Source organism: Scyliorhinus torazame, chromosome 8 (genome assembly GCF_047496885.1).
Source record: "Scyliorhinus torazame isolate Kashiwa2021f chromosome 8, sScyTor2.1, whole genome shotgun sequence".
NCBI lineage: Eukaryota > Metazoa > Chordata > Chondrichthyes > Carcharhiniformes > Scyliorhinidae > Scyliorhinus > Scyliorhinus torazame.
In genome coordinates this window covers 85351612-85370112 of record NC_092714.1, presented here as the reverse complement: position 1 = coordinate 85370112, position 18501 = coordinate 85351612, and the positions used below count along the sequence as shown (strand labels likewise).

At 45.9% G+C, this 18501-nt stretch overlaps 1 protein-coding gene across 3 annotated transcripts in view; it reads left to right on the top strand.

Annotated features, from left to right (window-relative positions):
* arl13b (ADP-ribosylation factor-like 13b) overlaps nt 1–18501 on the top strand; it is a 143338-nt gene that overhangs the window by 38338 nt on the left and 86499 nt on the right. For all 3 annotated transcript variants that reach the window (XM_072513918.1, XM_072513916.1, XM_072513917.1), the window contains exon 4: nt 9717–9966. In XM_072513918.1, coding sequence (XP_072370019.1) covers nt 9717–9966 — 250 coding nt within the window. The remainder of the gene's footprint in view (nt 1–9716; nt 9967–18501) is intronic.

Below are 18501 nucleotides of genomic sequence, written 5' to 3'. Positions count from 1 at the left end.
CACTCTAGGACAATAGGAAGGAGTAACAAACCCAAAGAACCATGGATTACCAGAGATATTCAGGATACAATGAGAAGGAAAAGAAAGGCTTTTAATAAGTACAAGGGGAGAAAATCAACAGAGGCATGAGTGGAGTACAGAAAGTGCAGGATGGAGCTTAAGAAAGCAATTAAGAGAGCAACAAAATGATAAATCTCTAGCTGGTAAAATTAAGAAAAATTCCAAGATATTCTGCAAGTATGTCAATGGGAAGAGGATAACTAAGGAAAAAGTAGGACCCATTAGAGACTTCAGCGGGGAATCTGTGTGTGGAGCCAGAAGATATTGGTAGGATATTAGATGAATATTTTGCATCTGTCTTCACCCAAGAGAATGAGGAGGCAGATATGAAACTCTGGGAGAGAGACTGAGGTTATTGAGCAAGTTGTCATGGGGAAGGACTAGGTATTGGAGGTGTTAGCAGGCTTAAAAGTGGACAAATCTCCAGATCTGGACGATTTGTGTTCCAGGTTGCTGTGGGAGGCAAGAGAGGAGATCGCAGGGGCCCTGATCTAAATTTTGTATTCTTCTCTGCCCACGGGAGAGATGCCAAAGAACTGGGAAACTGCAAATGTGGTTCCAGTATTTAAGAAAGGCTGCAAGGATAAGCCAGGGAACTAAAGGCCAGTAAGCCTCATGTCAGTGGTGGGGAAACTAATGGAGACATTTCTGAAGGAGAGAATCTGTCTCCACTTGAAGAGGCAAGGTTTGATCAGGAGTCGTCAGAATGGCTTTGTCAGAGCGAGGTCATGCCCAACAAATTTGATTGAATTTTTTGAGCACATAAATGCGGGTAGTATAGTTCACATAGATTTCAGCAAAGCATTTGACAAGGTTCCACATGGGAGACTTATAAAGAAGGCAAATGCACAGGAGATACACGGGAACTTGCTAAGATGGATTCAAAGCTGGCTGAGTTGTAGGAAACAGAGTGATGACAGAAGGCTGCTTTAGTGACTGGAAGCCAGTGCTGTGATCTGTGCAGGGATCTGTGCTGGGTCCACTATTATTCGTCATTTATATAAATAACTTAGATGCAGCACGGTAGCATTGTGGATAGCACAATTGCTTCACAGCTCCAGGGTCCCAAGGTTCGATTCCGGCTTGGGTCACTGACTGTGCGGAGTCTGCACATCCTCCCCGTGTGTGCGTGGGTTTTCTCCGGGTGCTCCGGTTTCCACCCACAGTCCAAAGATGTGCAGGTTAGTTGGATTGGCCATGATAAATTGCCCTTAGTGTCCAAAATTGTCCTTGGTGTTGGGTGGGGTTACTGGGTTATGGGGATAGGGTGGAGGTGTTGACCTTGGGTAGGGTGCTCTTTCCAAGAGCCGGTGCAGACTCGATGGGCCGAATGGCCTCCTTCTGCACTGTACATTCTATGATAATCTATGACTATGTAGGGAGTAGGATCAGTAAGTTTGCGGATGACACAAAGATAGGCTGGGTGGTTAATAGTGAGGCTGAGAGTCTTGGGTTGCAGGAAGATATAGACGGGATGGTCAAATGAGCAGGAAAGTGGCAGATGGAATTTAATCTTGAAAAGTGTGAGGTGTTACACTTGGAAGGAGCAATTTGACAAGGAAATATTAAATGAGTGACATCACACTCAAGTCCTGAGGAACAAAGGGACTTGGCGTGTTTATAAATAGATCTCTGAAGGCAGAAGGGCAGGTTAATAGGGTGGTGAAAAAGGCATATGGTACATGTTGTGGGAAAATCAACCACTTCAGGAGTCAGACTTGCTGTGTTAAATTAGTGCAGTTTATTGTTACACAAAGCTTTGGGAGAAAGTGTACGTACCCCGCGCTACGGTAGCCAGCCTTTCTCGTGGTTTGAATGGCAGTCATTCATTTTATACTTTGGGTTCACAATGGGCCCAGATACAAAACAATTATCACCTTGTTATCTTTAATCAGCCACTTCGGGTTCACAATGAGCCCAGATACAAAACAATTATCACCTTGTTATCTTTAAACATTTTATAGATTGTACATCGCTATTTGTAAGCGTTTTGCCATTTACACATGGTTATAGTTAAAGAGGTGTTACAGGTAGCAGCAGGAAAGCATCAATTGTCCCTTTGTTTTAGGAAATGGCCCGAGACATTCGTGTTAGCATATCATTGTGTACACCTTGGCTGAAGTCCGCTTTATTCAAGTGGTGTCCCGCATTTATGTATTTCTTAATCTTCCTTCTGGCTCCCTTTGTCCTGGATCTGTTCCTATCTGTCCCACTAACACCCCGCTGGGCTCCAGGCATCAGTTATGTCTGCTTTATTCTCTGTGTCTCCATCTTGTGTGTCAGGCAGCCATCTTTTGTGCCAAGTGCCCTTCTGAACCATTTCTCACTTCAACCCCTCCTTTTGGTCCGGGCAGTTGTCGCCCCAACAGCCCTGTAGACCAACACCACGGTAACTCTCATAGGTACAGGTCCGTAACTTCCTGTCTTTATCCGCATCTCCTGGAGTCTTCGGGGAATATCGTGGTTTCGTTAAGGGTGACACTGGCTCCTGACACAACCTTTGTTATGGTATTACAGCAGACACCCAAAGCTAAGGCAGCACACCAGTGTGACCGATATGGACATGACCAGTCCGTGTATTAAATAGGGTCCCCAGGTATTTCCCACTAGCCACTCTAGCCAGCTACTTCCTTTTGTGGGTCCCTGTCTGAAGTTATCCAGTTGTTCCCTGATATTGTGAATGGCCTCTGTAATATTATAGGATTCATCTATGACATGGGATATACATTTATCTCCTATGATTGTACACACTCCCCCTTGTTGGGCTAACTGGTAGTCTACTGCATACCGTGTCTGTTGTGCATATAATCTGAGTTCAGCCATTTCTTGGTTGACAGCCTCTAGTGCTTTTGAGGTACTGTTTCCCAAGATTGTTAATCCACAAACAATTACATTTCTGTTCTTAGCACTAATCACTCCTGGTGCTCCCCCCCAGAGATAGAGTCCCGAGGAACCCGTACCCCAGGGATGATCCTAATGTGCCCTGGGTTTCCCAATCAGCACAGAATTCCTTGCTGATAGCCCGGGTCACTATTCTTCTCCGAATATGTCCCTTCTGAGGGCATGGTACGGTGAGTGGTCCTATGGTTCCCACTGCAAAAAGGCCTGGGAGATCTAGTGTTTCTTTCGCGTACGTTCCATTGAGGAAGATGTATCCCTCCTTTGCCAGGGAGAATGTAGTGTCCTGATTAAGAGTCTGCCTGTATTCCCAATTTCTCAGTTCCCCTGACTCCCTGTTTGATTCCACCACCTGGTAAGTATCAAACGGGTATGCCCATGTGGCTGAGCTTACGCGAGTCCCATTGCACTGCCCACAAATGAGCTGTCTTCCTGCGGTTATGTTCATGCATTTTAATTCATCGCAGGTGCAAGTAAACTGTCCTTTATTAACCCGACAATGCTGGCGAATGCACTGCGTCTGTATGCAGGAATTATTTGTGGGGACCAGGGCATAGGCACATCCCCATCCCTGCCCTGTGAAACAAAGCCGATAGCTTGCTGTGTCTTGACCAGCTTTCCCTCCCTCCTTTTGGAGCTCCCTGCCCCCAGAGTCGGTGGGATTTACAAGTTTCACACATCTCCCCTGTATCCCCTTTTTATACTTTCCGATTTCTCCCTTACAGGGTGCGCCTGATGTCTCAACTGTATATAAATTGCTCGGGATCCACCCAGGGGTGGCTACAAATAGGGCTTCTACCGACTGCGCTAATGGGTAGCATAGTTTGATTCCCATGTAAGTTTATGTGGGCTTTGTAAAATAGATTATCCTCTAGCCCAGTCAAATTTTCAGTCGCGACAACGCAAAGGATCATAATCACACCATGGTTACACACATTTTTACAACGAGCAAGTATCAACTCTTAACACAATAGTTTATAATCTGTCTGTATGCTTGGTTGCAGAACTGTTCTACACTTTCCGAGTACACTGGTCCTTCGCTCGCGGTCTCCTCCTGTGTTTGGGGGAAAGCAATCGGATTAGTTCATTCATGTTCCGGTTTATACAATTTAGCTGGGTCCAGTGTTTCCATGTTCCCTTCCCTCTTATGTCAATACAGGCACAGGTGTCTCCACTAATTATCACTTCATATGGCCCATTCCATTTTGGGGCAAATCCTGGCTTAACAGGTAGTGTTTTTATTAGGACGCGACTTCCCGCTGCTGGGACATCAGGGAATATTTCAAGCTCCCTTTGTGTGTCTTTTTGTTCCTGATTGTCTTTTACGAATTTGCGCATCCCTTTTATCTGGGTGCTCAGTTCCGAAACATATCTCCTGATTCTATCTTTTAGTGGACCTACGTCGGTCCCACCTGTTATGATGCTTTTTGGTAATTGCATTGCCCGTCCTGTCATTAGCTCATAAGGGGTTAATCCGGTTGTCCGGATTGTGTAGCTCTTAGCCTCATTAGTATAGTGGGCAACACATCTGTCCACATTTTTCCCGATGTTTGCACGGCTTTAGCTAATGTATTCTTAAGTGTTCTATTCATACGTTTCACCATCCCAGAACTCTGTGGATGATAGGGGATATGGAATTTTTGTTCTATCCCCATCAGCTTCCATACTGTTTTCATTACTTTCCCAGTGAAGAGTGTCCCCTGGTCCGAATCAATTTGTAGGGGCAGTCCCCATCTAGGGATTACTTCCTCTGCTAATATTCTGGCTACCGTGGTAGCAGTACAATTTCTGGTAGGGAATGCTTCTACCCACCGGGTGAATTGGTCTATGATGACCAGACAATAAGTACATCCATGGGATTGTGGTAGTGGCCCTGTGAAATCCATTTGCAGGTGTTCCCAGGGTCCCTTGGGTCTGGGTTGGTGTAGCATTTTAATTTTTATGGGTTTACCAGGGTTGTGTTGTGCACATATCATGCACGATGGCAGCGTCGGGCTACGTCTCTTCCCATCCCTTTCCACCACCATTCGCTTCCTAAGCTGGTTATCGTGGCCTCTCTACCCACATGCGAGAGCCCATGGTGTAATTCCAATAGGGTGTTCTGTATGCATTCCGGTGCTACCACCTTATCCTCTCGTCTCCAAACATTATCAGCCCCTTTGGCTGCACCCTGCACTTCCCATCTCTCTCGCTCCTCACTTGGGGTGTTCTCCTGCAATTCTCTAATATCTATATCTTCTTCTACTAGTTCTGTAGCTGCTATTGGTAGCTCGCTAATTGTTTTTTGTTCTAGAGCCAGTTGTGCTGCTGCATAAGCTGCTTGGTTTCCTTTGAAATTCAACCAATCCAGGTTGTCTCTTCCTGGCTCCTTCTGGTGCGCTTTAATTTTGATTACTGCGGCTTCTCGGGGTTTCTCACTGGCTTTTAATAGCACCTTAATTCTTTGCTGATGTTTGATAGGGGTTCCGCCAGTGGTTATGAACCCTCTCCTTCCCCATGTTGTCATGTAATCATGTATAATTCCAAATGCATATCGGCTATCCGTGTATATGTTCACGGTTTTTCCCTCAGATAACTCTAGTGCCTGTGTGAGCGCCACTAGTTCAGCTACTTGCGCGGATTGACCTCCGTCAATCCTTCCTGACCTTATGGTTTCCAAGTGATTTGTAAGTTTCCCTATTTTAGTTTTCTGACCGTCCTGTCTTGGCCAAATCAATTCTCCCTTTCCACAATCTATTAAAACTTTATATTCCTTCATTAAATCATTTCCCATTATTGTACCCTCGTTATTTTGGCATACATAGAATCTCATGGGTATATACAAATTATTTATTTCTACGAATGTGGTTTCGCTCAGGTAGGCAGGTGTTTTGTTCCCTCCTATTCTGGTTAGGCGAATCATTTTGTTTGTATGGGGTAAGGGTAGGTTGGTAACCGATATGGACGCTCCTGTGTCCACTAGCATCTCACATTGTCTGTCCCCTACTAGTGCAGACACATAAATTCTTCCCTCCTATTTACCCTTGTGAGTGGGGGCTGCAGACAGTCAGCCCTGCTGACCTCGGAGGTTCCGTGATCCCTCCGGTTCTGCGGTGGTCCTGGATCGGGTCGGGGGTCTCCCATGCTTCTCCCAACATACTGCCTCTGAGTGTCCACACTTATTACAGTGGCTGCAATGCTTCCCACTGTCTCCTGGTCTGTCTCCTTTCTGTGGGGCCCTGCAATCCCTTGCATAGTGCCCTTGCCGGCTACAATTGTGGCAGGTCAGTTTCGGCTTTGCCCAGTTCCCGCTACTGGGGGTTGCTACTCTTTCTGGTCTTGCTCTGACCTGGGATGTCTCCTCTACCTGTACACCACTAGCCCACTCTACCAACTCGTCATAATCCTGGGACATAATCACTCCCATTTTTAGGATCGTCTGGTGGGCACTAGAGCGTCCATCTTTAAAAGCTTGGATGAACGCCCAATCCCCAAGGCATGGGTTCCCTTGCCCTGAGCACTCTTGGTACACGTGGAACAATCGTTCCTCATATTCAGAAGCTCCTTCCCCTTTCTGCTGTCTTGTGGCAGTGATCTTGCTCCAGTTAGTGGGAGCGTTCCCTAACACACTCTGGATTTCCGTTTTAAATTGGGCAAAGGGGTCCTGCTGTGCATCTATCTCTGCTGTTACAGCGACGGCATGTGTCGGTCGTTCCCCGTTATAATCCTGGGCTGCAGGAGTGGTGGTCAGCTACCTGCCTCCACTTATCTGCTGGACAGGCTGCCCTGACCAGCTGGTGTACGTCTCTTGGGTGTAACTGGTGTCCTACCCAGATTGTGTCTAATTCTTCCCAGAATTTGGTGTTTGCGCTTCTGGGTTGTAATTTTCCCAGGGAAGCCATTATCTGCTGTCTCTCACCTGGGGTAAAGGGTTCATAATTCGCTGTTGGCTGCACATCTGTTTCACCTCAGGTTACTGGCGCTAAATTGTATTCTAACGCACCCCACCCTGCCGGAGGGGCGGTTGGCCCCTGCTGTGTGGGCTCGTAAGGGAGTAGGGGATCGGTTTCCCCCTCCCTTCTTGTTCTCTCAACACGTGGTTGTGTTTCTCCAGTTCCCTTACTCTAGATTCTAATTCCCTGATCTTCTCTTTGTCTTCCTTCCACTTTTCAGTAGAGGTGCCTACTTGTTCAATTAGTCCTGCTAACTGATGTACTAACGTTATTCCTATCTTTTTAGTCTTGTTTCTCTTCTCTTTGTCTATCCAACCCCTCTGTTCTAAGGTCTGGGAAGTGTCCCAGCCGTCCTTCATCTTTTTTATCAACGCTTGTCTGTCTGTCATATATGTCTCGATAAGAGAACCTGCAGATCCCCTTTTTATATCATTGCCATCTCACAGACTTCAATACCCCCGGTTACTATGAGTAAAGTGTGCTCTCTACTGAAGGGACTTCACTACCCCCCCAGACACTATTACTATTTCAGCGCCGTGCTATCGCTACTGTCTCTCAGGGTTTGACTTATACTCACAGTGTCCACTATTACCACCTCGGCAACGTGCTTCTCCACCGGAATTTGGCTCTAGGTCAGAGTTGATCAGCTCCTTTTCCGCACCGCTAATAAGACATTTGACAGCCCAGTACCCAACTTATGCTCTACTTTCATACAAGAACTCTGCGTTTGTTTGCCACTACAGAGTTCGGGGTTAACCGATTTCTGCCACTTGTGCTTCACAATCATTAGTGCCTTTTGGTGCCTCAATACCCACTTCAAATCCTGACCTTCGCATGGGAGATTCCTCCTCTTGACAGCCAGTCTAAGGCTGGGCATTTGGGGCAGCACTACCTTGTCCGTTTGTTGATCAGCACAAGCCACAAATCCTTAATATTATCAGCAGTTCGTACCAAACCTGATCTATTATCATGTCACTATACAGTCAAGACTTCTATCGCTATGCTTATCACTATAGGTACCTTATTTTAAACTGCATCTTTTGACCTGTCTGACTCCTGCAGATTCGAAACGGTCTTTACCCCGGCTTTCCGATCGAGGCCTTCGATCGGAACTCACCAGAAGTAAGATCCTGCCAGACTACGCCAATATGTTGTGGGAAAATCAACCACTTCAGGAATCAGACTTGCTGTGTCCAATTAGTGCAGTTTATTGTTACACGAAGCTTCGGGAGAAAGCGTACGTACCCCGCGCTACGGTAGCCAGCCTTTCTCGTGGTTTGAATGGCAGTCATTCATTTTATACTTTGGGTTCACAATGGGCCCAGATACAAAACAATTATCACCTTGTTATCTTTAATCAGCCACTTCGGGTTCACAATGAGCCCAGATACAAAACAATTATCACCTTGTTATCTTTAAACATTTTATAGATTGTACATCGCTATTTGTAAGCGTTTTGCCATTTACACATGGTTATAGTTAAAGAGGTGTTACAGGTTACAGGTAGCAGCAGGAAAGCAGTATCGATTGTCCCTTTGTTTTAGGAAATGGCCCAAGACATTCGTATTAGCATATCATTGTGTACACCTTGGCTGAAGTCCGCTTTATTCAAGTGGTGTCCCGCATTTATGTATTTCTTAATCTTCCTGTCTGGCTCCCTTTGTCCTTGATCTGTTCCTATCTGTCCCACTGGCACCCCGCTGGGCTCCAGGCATCAGTTATGTCTGCTTTATTCTCTGTGTCTCCATCTTGTGTGTCAGGCAGCCATCTTATGTGCCAAGTGCCCTTCTGAACCATTTCCCACTTCAGTACACTTGCCTTTATCAATCGTGGCATAGATTACAAAAGCAAGGAAGTCATGTTTAAGTTGTGTAGAGGCCATAGCTGGAGTACTGTGTGCAGTTCTGGTCACCAACCACATGATAGGAAGGATGTGATTGCACTGGAGCAGGTGCAGAGGCGTTTCACCAGGATGTTGCCTGGCATGGAACATTTTAGGAATGAAGAGAGGTTGGATAAGCTTGGGTTGTTTTAACTGGAGCAGAGAATACTGAGGGATGACCTTATCGACATATACAAGATTATAAGAGACATGGACAAGGTGGAAAGGGAACAACTGTTCCCCTTAGTTGAAGGGTAGGTTACGAGGGGACACGAGTTCAAGGTGAGGGGCGGGAGGTTCATGGGGGGATTTGAGGAAAACCTTTTTTACCCAGAGGGTGGTGATGGTCTGGAAAGCACGGCCTGGGAGGGTGTTAGAGGCGGGTTTCCTCGCATTCTTTAAAAGGTACCTGGATGAGCACTTGGCACGTCTTAACATTCTAGGCTATGGGCCAAATGCTGGCAAATGGGATTAGGATTGGCAGATGAGGTGCTTTTCATGCGGCGGTGCAGATCCGATGGGCCTGAGGGCCTTTTCTGCACTGTATTTTTCTGATTGTGAATGAAAATGCAGTGGAATTCTATTGAGTCACAGGATCTAGATTTACATACTTGTGAGGCTGTCAACTGTTGTTGACAGAAATTCCAGCCACTTATAGCTAGGCCTCGTGAAAATGGCGCTAGGCAGGTTGACAGCAGGGATGGGGCCAGATGTTTAACACTTGAGTTTTCAAAGCAGTATTACTACATTTGTGCCTGATAAGGGATTGAAAACTGGTTCTAATGTGCGTACTAGGAATGTGATTCAGTGATTTCTAATTAGTTCTATTGTATGCAAGATTCCATTTAGGGTTCAATACTGGACCAGAAAAATGGGTTTAAAATGTTTAACCTTTTCATTGACTCATTGAGTATGTATACATATAATTTTCTTTTCTGTTGCAGAGTCTCTGGAAGATATAGCTCCCACAGTGGGTTTTTCAAGAATTGATCTAAAACAGGACAAGTTTGAAATCACCATCTTTGATTTGGGAGGAGGAAAAAGAATTCGCGGTATCTGGAAGAACTATTACTCTGAGTCCTTTGGTGTTATTTTTGTTGTGGACTCCAGTGATGTTGATCGAATAGAAGAAGCCAAAGATATCGTGGCAGAGGTCATAAGGCATCCTAGGATATCAGGGAAACCTGTATTAGTGTAAGTATTACCTCTGACCATAGAGAAAAATAAGTTGTGTACAGATCTATTATTTTATCTCATTTATATTTGCTTTAATAAAATGGTACAAGTATTCGTATATGCAGCAATATCACTAGTCTTTCATTTGTTTAACTCTGAGTGACCGGAAGATAAACATTTGGCCAGTGTATTCTGCTTCTGTGCTCACTAGCCAACAATTTTCCAACTATTAATATAAATGGTTGTAGGATGCACAGGCTTGGATTATTTTGATCAGTCTCTCAGACTTTAATACAGGTTTTTAAAAGCTGAAATGTAAAGGGAAAACTGCAGAATATATGGGATACAGTTACTGCGGGAAAAGTGAACTTTTCTGAAGTTGTAGCACCCTAATCACCTGATTTGATCTATCTGAACCAATAGAAATAATTTATTTGAAAGACTCTCCTTTTGCAGTCGAACTTTATATATGTCAATCGGTTGCAAGACTGCAATCTCTGACCGTTCAGTCTTGACGTGATTGTAAGCTACTCATGGGCAAAGCTGCAAACTGAACTGCCCCACGCTCAGTCATCGGTTCAGCTCAAAACATTTTCTCATTTAAAAAAAAAAAGTAATTTCTGTCGCAACAAGTAAATACTTAACAAGGATGAGAAATGTCTGCTGTTGGGTAGAATTCTGACTTTTGGATCACAGAAATCTGCCTTTTTTCCACCCTGGGAAACCACTCATCAGCCCCTCCCTCTTCAATCTGACTCTTGTTTTGCGATTAGGAGATGCAGAGGCTGTACCTCCAGAAGCTACTGCTGTCATGCTCAGCCTACGGAGCATATTTCTGTGCAGGGCCATCTTCCTGGTGTTGCCTCTGCTATTGGAGTTGCTGGTGCAGGACTGCCGGATCTTGCCCAATCTGCAGCTCCATTAATGATCGAATGACTCGACCCCCAAACCAACCGCAGCCTGCTGCTCTGATTCAGCCCCAGGAGGGAGAGAGATGGTCTTGCCCACATTCTGCCCCTCTACAGCACCACCTGTGGCTCGGCCTTCTCTGGACCCCAGTGCTACGAAAGAGCCGGTGATGGGAGAAGCAATGCTTCCTGTCTTGCCAAGTTCTGAGCTAAATCTCCCAGGGAGGCAACTTCGCTGGTAGCGCAGATCCACGTGACAGTGGCCGAAGAAGAGTCACAGCCGCTTACTGACAGTGGCAAGGAAGAACAGGTGGAGCAGCGGCTGGAGGAACTGTCTGGGCAGCATGGTGTCATAGTGGTTAGCACTGCTGCCCCCCAGTGCCAGGGACCCGGATTCAATTCCGGCCTTGGGTCATTCTGTAGAGTTTGCACTTTCAGATGTTCAAGTAAGGTGGTTTGGCCATGCTATATTGGTGTCCAAGGATGTGTAAGTTAGGTGGGGTTACGGAGTTGTAGGGATTGGGCAGGGCAGTGGGCCCAGGTAAGTTGCACTTTTAGAGTGTCGGTGCAGACTTGATGGGCCAAATGACCTACTTCTGCACAGTAGGGGTTCTATGGTTCTTGCTAAAGGGGAGGAGGCATTGTCGGGACAATTGCAGGACCATTGTGAGGGATGGGGGGAGGAGTGGAGCCGAAACCTGGTGTCAAGGTTCCAGGGTTTAGGTTATAGGCCATGACAGCAGCATCAATCAATATTTTATAAAAGGTTGGCATTTGACTCAAATTTATAAAAAGATATCCTTTTATCCATCATCGTTGTTGCTGGTTTTTCACTCCATCTCCCCTACATCCATGCAAGGTAGTGAAATCCATGTAGTGGAGGAGGGGCGGATGAGTGAGGGGTTAGTGGGAGGGAGGAGAGGGTTGCAGCCAAGTGGGGGGGGGGGTTGCAGCCAAGTTGGGGGGGGGAGGCGAGTGTGTGTGTGTGTGTGGGGGGGGGGGCGAGTGTGTGTGTGAGTGGACTGGTGTGTGTGTGTGGGGGGGGGGGGCTGGGTGTGTGTGGGGGGGGGCTGGTGTGTGTGTGGGGGGGCTGGTGTGTGTGTGTGGGGGGGCTGGTGTGTGTGTGGGGGGGCTGGTATGTGTGTGGGGGGGCTGGTGTGTGTGTGGTGGGGCTGGTGTGTGTGTGGGGGGGCTGGTGTGTGTGTGTGAGGACTGGTGGTGTGTGTGTGGGGGCTGGTGTGTGTGTGGGGGGGCTGGTGTGTGTGTGTGGGGGCTGGTGTGTGTGTGTGGGGGCTGGTGTGTGTGTGTGGGGGCTGGTGTGTGTGTGTGGGGGCTGGTGTGTGTGTGTGGGGGCTGGTGTGTGTGTGTGGGGGCTGGTGTGTGTGTGTGGGGGCTGGTGTGTGTGTGTGGGGGCTGGTGTGCGTGTGTGGGGGCTGGTGTGCGTGTGTGGGGGCTGGTGTGCGTGTGTGGGGGCTGGTGTGTGTGTGTGGGGGCTGGTGTGTGTGTGTGGGGGGCTGGTGTGTGTGTGTGGGGGCTGGTGTGTGTGTGTGGGGGCTGGTGTGTGTGTGTGGGGGCTGGTGTGTGTGTGTGGGGGCTGGTGTGTGTGTGTGGGGGCTGGTGTGTGTGTGTGGGGGGGGCTGGTGTGTGTGTGTGGGGGGGGGCTGGTGTGTGTGTGTGGGGGGGGGCTGGTGTGTGTGTGTGGGGGGGGGCTGGTGTGTGTGTGTGGGGGGGGCTGGTGTGTGTGTGTGGGGGGGGCTGGTGTGTGTGTGTGTGGGGGGGGGCTGGTGTGTGTGTGTGGGGGGGGCTGGTGTGTGTGTGTGGGGGGGGGCTGGTGTGTGTGTGTGGGGGGGGGCTGGGTGTGTGTGTGTGGGGGGGGGCTGGTGTGTGTGTGTGGGGGGGGCTGGTGTGTGTGTGTGGGGGGGGCTGGTGTGTGTGGTGTGGTGGGGGGCTGGTGTGGGTGTGGGGTCTGGTGTGGGTGTGGGGGGCTGGTGTGGGTGTGGGGGGCTGGTGTGGGTGTGGGGGCTGGTGGGTGTGGGGGCTGGTGGGTGTGGGGGCTGGTGGGTGTGCGTGCGCGCGCAGGTGGACACTTCTGACACTATTGAATATGGAGATTTTGGCTGAGGATGTGGGCATCACTGGCATGACCAGCCTTTCCCCATCACTAATTGCCCTTGAGAAGATGGTGAGCTAAAATGAGTTTTGTTGGAATATGGTTTGTGAAGCACTGCCATAATCTTTTGTTTCACTTCACATGTACATAAGTCAGCAATTCATAACGTTGTTAGAATGGACTTCATCCTCAATTACATGCACAAACTGTATTGAAAGCTGATGATCTGAGATCACTTTGGTGATTTAATACAAATGCATTGTTCCATATGTTAAGAAAATGGCTGATGTAAACGCCAAGTAATTCAAAATCCCAGAAGGAAAACAGGAAAAAACTGCCCTCTAATACTATTTTGCAATTTGATATAATGTCTCAGGAATTTTGTGATGATTTTATCAGGCAATAAAATAAACGACATGGGCGACATGGTGGCACAGTGGTGAGCACTGCTACCTTACAGTGCCGGGGCACAGTTTCAATTCCGGCCTTGGGTCACTGTCTATGTGGAGTTTACACTTTCTTCCCGTGTCTGTGGATTTCCTCCGGGTGCTCCGGTTTCCTCCCACACTCCAAACATGTGCAGGTTAGGTGGGTTGGCCATGCTAAATATTGCCCCTTTAGTGTCCAAAGATGTGCAGGTTAGGTGGGGTTATGGGGATAGGGCGGGGGAGTGGTCCTGGGTGGGGTGCTCTTTCAAAGATTTGGTGCAGACACGATGGGCCGAATGGCCTTCTGCACTGTAGAAATTCTATGATTCTATGGTATTTAAATAAACTAGAAGTACCCTTAACTAAGACAATAGCTGGACACAGTATTTCTAACTTTATCTAGTTCCAAACACCTTTCTTTCAGCGCCTTCAGAGCCAATGCTCCCTAATTGTTCCACAACATCATTTTAAAAAAACTAATAAAACATCAAGTAACAGTTACCGCACCAGGCAGTTATATTTCTTTGGGATTAAACAAACACCTGGCTTCTAAGATAGGCTTTCTTTACAGACTTGGCTTGCTGGGAGTTAAACTGCTATCCCTGCTATGGCTGAGATCAGAAGCAGCTACCCTTGCATAGGTTTAATCGTCGCCTGGTGTAGAGTTGTTTCCTTTTTGATCTTTCCTGATCTGAACTAACCTGTTCAAAAGTCAAACTTAATTACCTTCAATTCGTGGGTCTATCTTTTAAAATATAAATGCAAAGTTCACACCTTGTATCCTCCTTTGAACCTCGAACACCTTATTCAAAACCATTTTATGTTCTGTTCCCCATTGTTACCAGCTTGCTTTAGGCAAACACCTGTGAAATATTGCTAGGCTCATCAATATATCCAAAGCACGAGTTCTATTAGCATAACTAACCTGTCCCTGCATTCAGCAGCTTATATTTTCCAGTAGTTTTTAAGAACATATGACTAGCATAAAACGTTCCAATTTATTGGATTTCCCCCAATCTCTCCATGTCATTACTGATTTTCCTGATGCAGTCTTCATGGTTATAGATGGTCAACAAAGGGGAAACTAATCTTTCTCCCCACTTGAAGTCTCATCGTTCCACCCATTTGAAATGGCCCAGAAGTATTTGCATTTCTTTACAGATGATTAAAAAGTGCAATCATTACGTGACTCCTTGTCACAACCTTTCAGACCTTTTTGCCATTGGCGATTAATTTCAGACTTGTTTGATCTTGGGTCACTCTCTTGACCCTGTGTTGAAGTCACTTTTAAGTTAGTAAATGCTAAGTATAGCTCCAGTTTCTCATTAATGGTATGTAATGTAGAAATACTTGCGACCTGAAACAGGATAGAAAACTGCCTCTCTCCCCCCGCCCCCCCCCCCCCTGAGAAATAGTATAATTTAATTGTGATCATCTGAAATTGGATGTCGGAGGCCTTTTCAATGATTTGAAATTAAATTCACTGTGTACCGAATATTACGGAAAGGAACATGTATTTGTCAGATATTGGATGTTTTCTACAAGCTACCAGTCAGTAGGTGGCGCTGCAGTGCCTCAGTAAATCCACAACAAGGTTTCAGTTTCTGTTCCATAACAAGACAGTATAATCAATTTGATGCAGATTAGGAAATACGGACCGGATTCTGTTCTCAAATTAGAAGTGAGACTAATGGTGCTCACCATTACTCAAATGGCCATTTGAGGGACAGATTCCTAATTTGATCAGGATATTAAAACGTTATGATGGTTGCCCCACCCTTCCCTTTTGCAAAATTTAATTTCATCGTCTGTTTCACTATTAAAATGGATTGAATGGCGTGAAGCTATGTATTTGAGCGCAAGATACAAATTAAACTGGCCATAGGAAGTCAAGTCTTGTCACCTCAAGTGTAAATACCTTTTTAACAATGTGATCATTGTTAACTGCGAATCAACCTCTCTGACAATGAAAATTAATTATTACAAATGTTAGAGTCTTTTTTTAAATTTGTTCTTGGGATGTGGGTGTGCAGGTGTTATTCCTGTGCCTCTGCTGCCCATGTCTTTCTAGGTGGTGTTGGTGATCACAGGTTCACCCAAAGATACATTTTCAGATCCTTCTGGTTGTTGAATGTAAAATTTTAAATTAGACGTTTTATTTTTATTTTTCTTCTATTACTTGATTTGACATTGAATTTACTCTGATTTACACCTCTTTCTCTGTCCGTACACTTTTACTTCACAGCCGTGCTCTCTAATTGGTTCAGGAGATCCAGGTTGCTTGCCATATTCCCTCCGATCTCAGATACCCGATTCCCTTGCTGTGATGTTATCAATTCACTCTTTCAGCAACTTACCACTTTAAAAAATTAAAACCTAATCGTCAAGGGCAAGTTCGACCAATAAAAAAAGCACTGTTAGATATCCTGCTACAGCAAATTATGGCCTGCTACTGCAAATTATGGCCGATGGTATTTCTAGTAAATGTATATGTGGAATACATTTATGATGTTTATTGCAAGATTGTACAAAAATGCAGATTAATTATGTGATTTTCTGAATGAAAATAATTGCAATATTGTTTTGACTTTTTGTTGAAGTAATTTTCTGGTAGTGTGGAAAATCTTGGAGGAAGCAGCCCAGCTGACATTTTAGAAGAAGTATGGTGTTTTGGTCTGGACCTGAGAACACTTGTTTGAGTCTGCAGCAGCCATATCTTCTTGAGGCCAAATAGGGAAAAACAATAAATTCTAGTCTTGCTGTGGATGCCCATATCTCAAGAATTACTTAGTTTTTAAAATGATTTCCAGCACATAAGTGCCCTTCTCGACTGCAATTCCTCTACCTGCTCCCTCCAACACCTAACCCCAGATTTCATTGCTCTGTTTGCTCCCGACCCCTACTCTGCATTTCCTCAGTTTAAAGTAAAACACAGATTACATCAGTTTACTGTCCAGTGGATTAGGTTAGAATTACCACTCTATCTGAATGTCAGGACCAAGTGGTATCTTGCATAGCCATATGCAGAGTAAAGCTCTCTGTGCTATGTTCCAATCTCAGAATAGCACACTCTATTGTGTCAGTGTGGCATTTTTTTGCCATTTCACAAATCAGCCTTCATACGGCCTTTCTGAATTTCACAAATCAGCCACTATACGGCCCTTCTGAGTTAGTGTGCCAATTAGTGTCAAATGGGGCAGTTTAGTCCAAGCTAACTAAGACTTGGTGTGTGACTGTCAAAACTCATTTTACCTAAGACCTTTGACAGTGAAATTTTCATCCATCGTTCTAGGTTGAACCAGGTTCCAGTGATGAAAGATTGCAAAGGTCATTGACACCCAGTTCCCTTGTGATACTATTTTGTTTTTTTTGTCTGAGAAAGTTCTTAAAGGATCCTTGAAGTCATGGTAGGTGCTGTAGAAGGAGAATATCCCATCACACTTTTTCGACTTGTGCGTTGTAGATAATGGACAGGCTTTGGGGAGTCAGGCGGCGAGTCATTCGCCACACAGCCTTTGACTAGCTCTTGTTGCCATAGCATTTATATGCCTTGTGTAGTTCAGTTTCTAGTCAATGGTAGTCCCCCCCGCCTAATGTTGAGAGTGGGGGATTTAATGACCGTAATGTCATTGAATGTCAGGCAGAGATGGTTGGCTTTTCTCTTATCGGAGATTGTCATTGCCTGGTACTTGTGTGGCATGAATATTACTTGCCACTTATTTGCCCAAGCCGGAATGTCGTCCTGCTCGTGCTGCATATTGGTACGATACGGACTGCTTCAGTATCGGAGGAGTCGTGAATGGTGCTGGACATTGTGCAATCATCAGCAAACATCCCACTTCTGACTTCATAATGGAAGGAAGGTCATTGATGAAGTAGCTAAAGATGGTTGGGCTTAGGACACTTCCCTGAGGAAGTCTTACAGTGACTTTCCGGGGCTGAAATGATTGACATCCAACAACCACAACCATCTTCCTTTGTGCCAGATTTGAGAACAACTAGTGGAGAATTTTCTACAATCCCCATTGATTCCAGTTTTGCTAGGGCTCCTTGATGCCATACTCGGTCAAATATTACCTTCATGTCAAGGGCAGTTATTCTTGCCTCACTTCTGGAGCTCAGCTCTTTTGTCCATGTTTGAACCAAGGCTGTAATTAGGTCAGGAGCTAAGTGGTCCTGGCGAAGACCAAATTGAGCATCAGTCAGCGAAGTTGAAGCTAATAAATTACACCTAATCCCATTAGCCTTACATTTGTGGAATAACCGCTTATGTGGCATCTTATCAAATGCTTTCTGACGAAGTGCTCTACAGTCACTTGTTTTCCCCTCATCTATCCGGCTGTAACAACCTCAACAACTAATACATTTGAACATTATTTCCCTTTCGTAAGTCTGCATTGAATCTGCCCAATTGTATTATGACTTTCTAAGTGTTCTGTTATCATGAACCTAATAATAGATTCTAGCATTTTCCTTTGTGCTTATGTCAGGCTAGAGTCATAGAATTTACAGTGCAGAAGGAGGCCATTCAGACCATCGAGTCTGCACCGGCCCTTGAAAAGCGCACCCTACCCAAGCCCATGCCTCCATCGTATTCCCGTAACCCAGTAACCCCACCCTACCTTTTTGGACACTGAGGGCAATTGAGCATGGCCAATCCACCTAACCTGCCCATCTTTGGACTGGGAAGAAACCGGAGCATCCGGAGGAAACCCATGCAGACACTGGGAGAACGTGCAGACTCCGCACAGACAGTGACCCTAGCCGGGAATCGAACCTGGGACCGTGGAGCTGTGAAGCAACTGTGCTATAACTACTGTGCTAACTGGCCTATAGTTCCCCATTTTTTCTCTCTCTCAACTTTCTTGAATTGCAGAGTTATGTTTGTTGACTTCCAATCCATGGGGACTCTCACAGAATAGGGTACTCTGAAAGGTCAAAATCGATGCATCTGCTATCCCAATGACAAGATGGACACAAGCTATAAGGTCCTGGAAATTTGTCCTTTTTCATTTGTGTTAATTTTTGCAGTATTATTTCATTATGAATACCAATTCCCCCCCCCGGTTGCTGCTGCTGCTAACCATTGTCTACCGTTCTGCCAGGA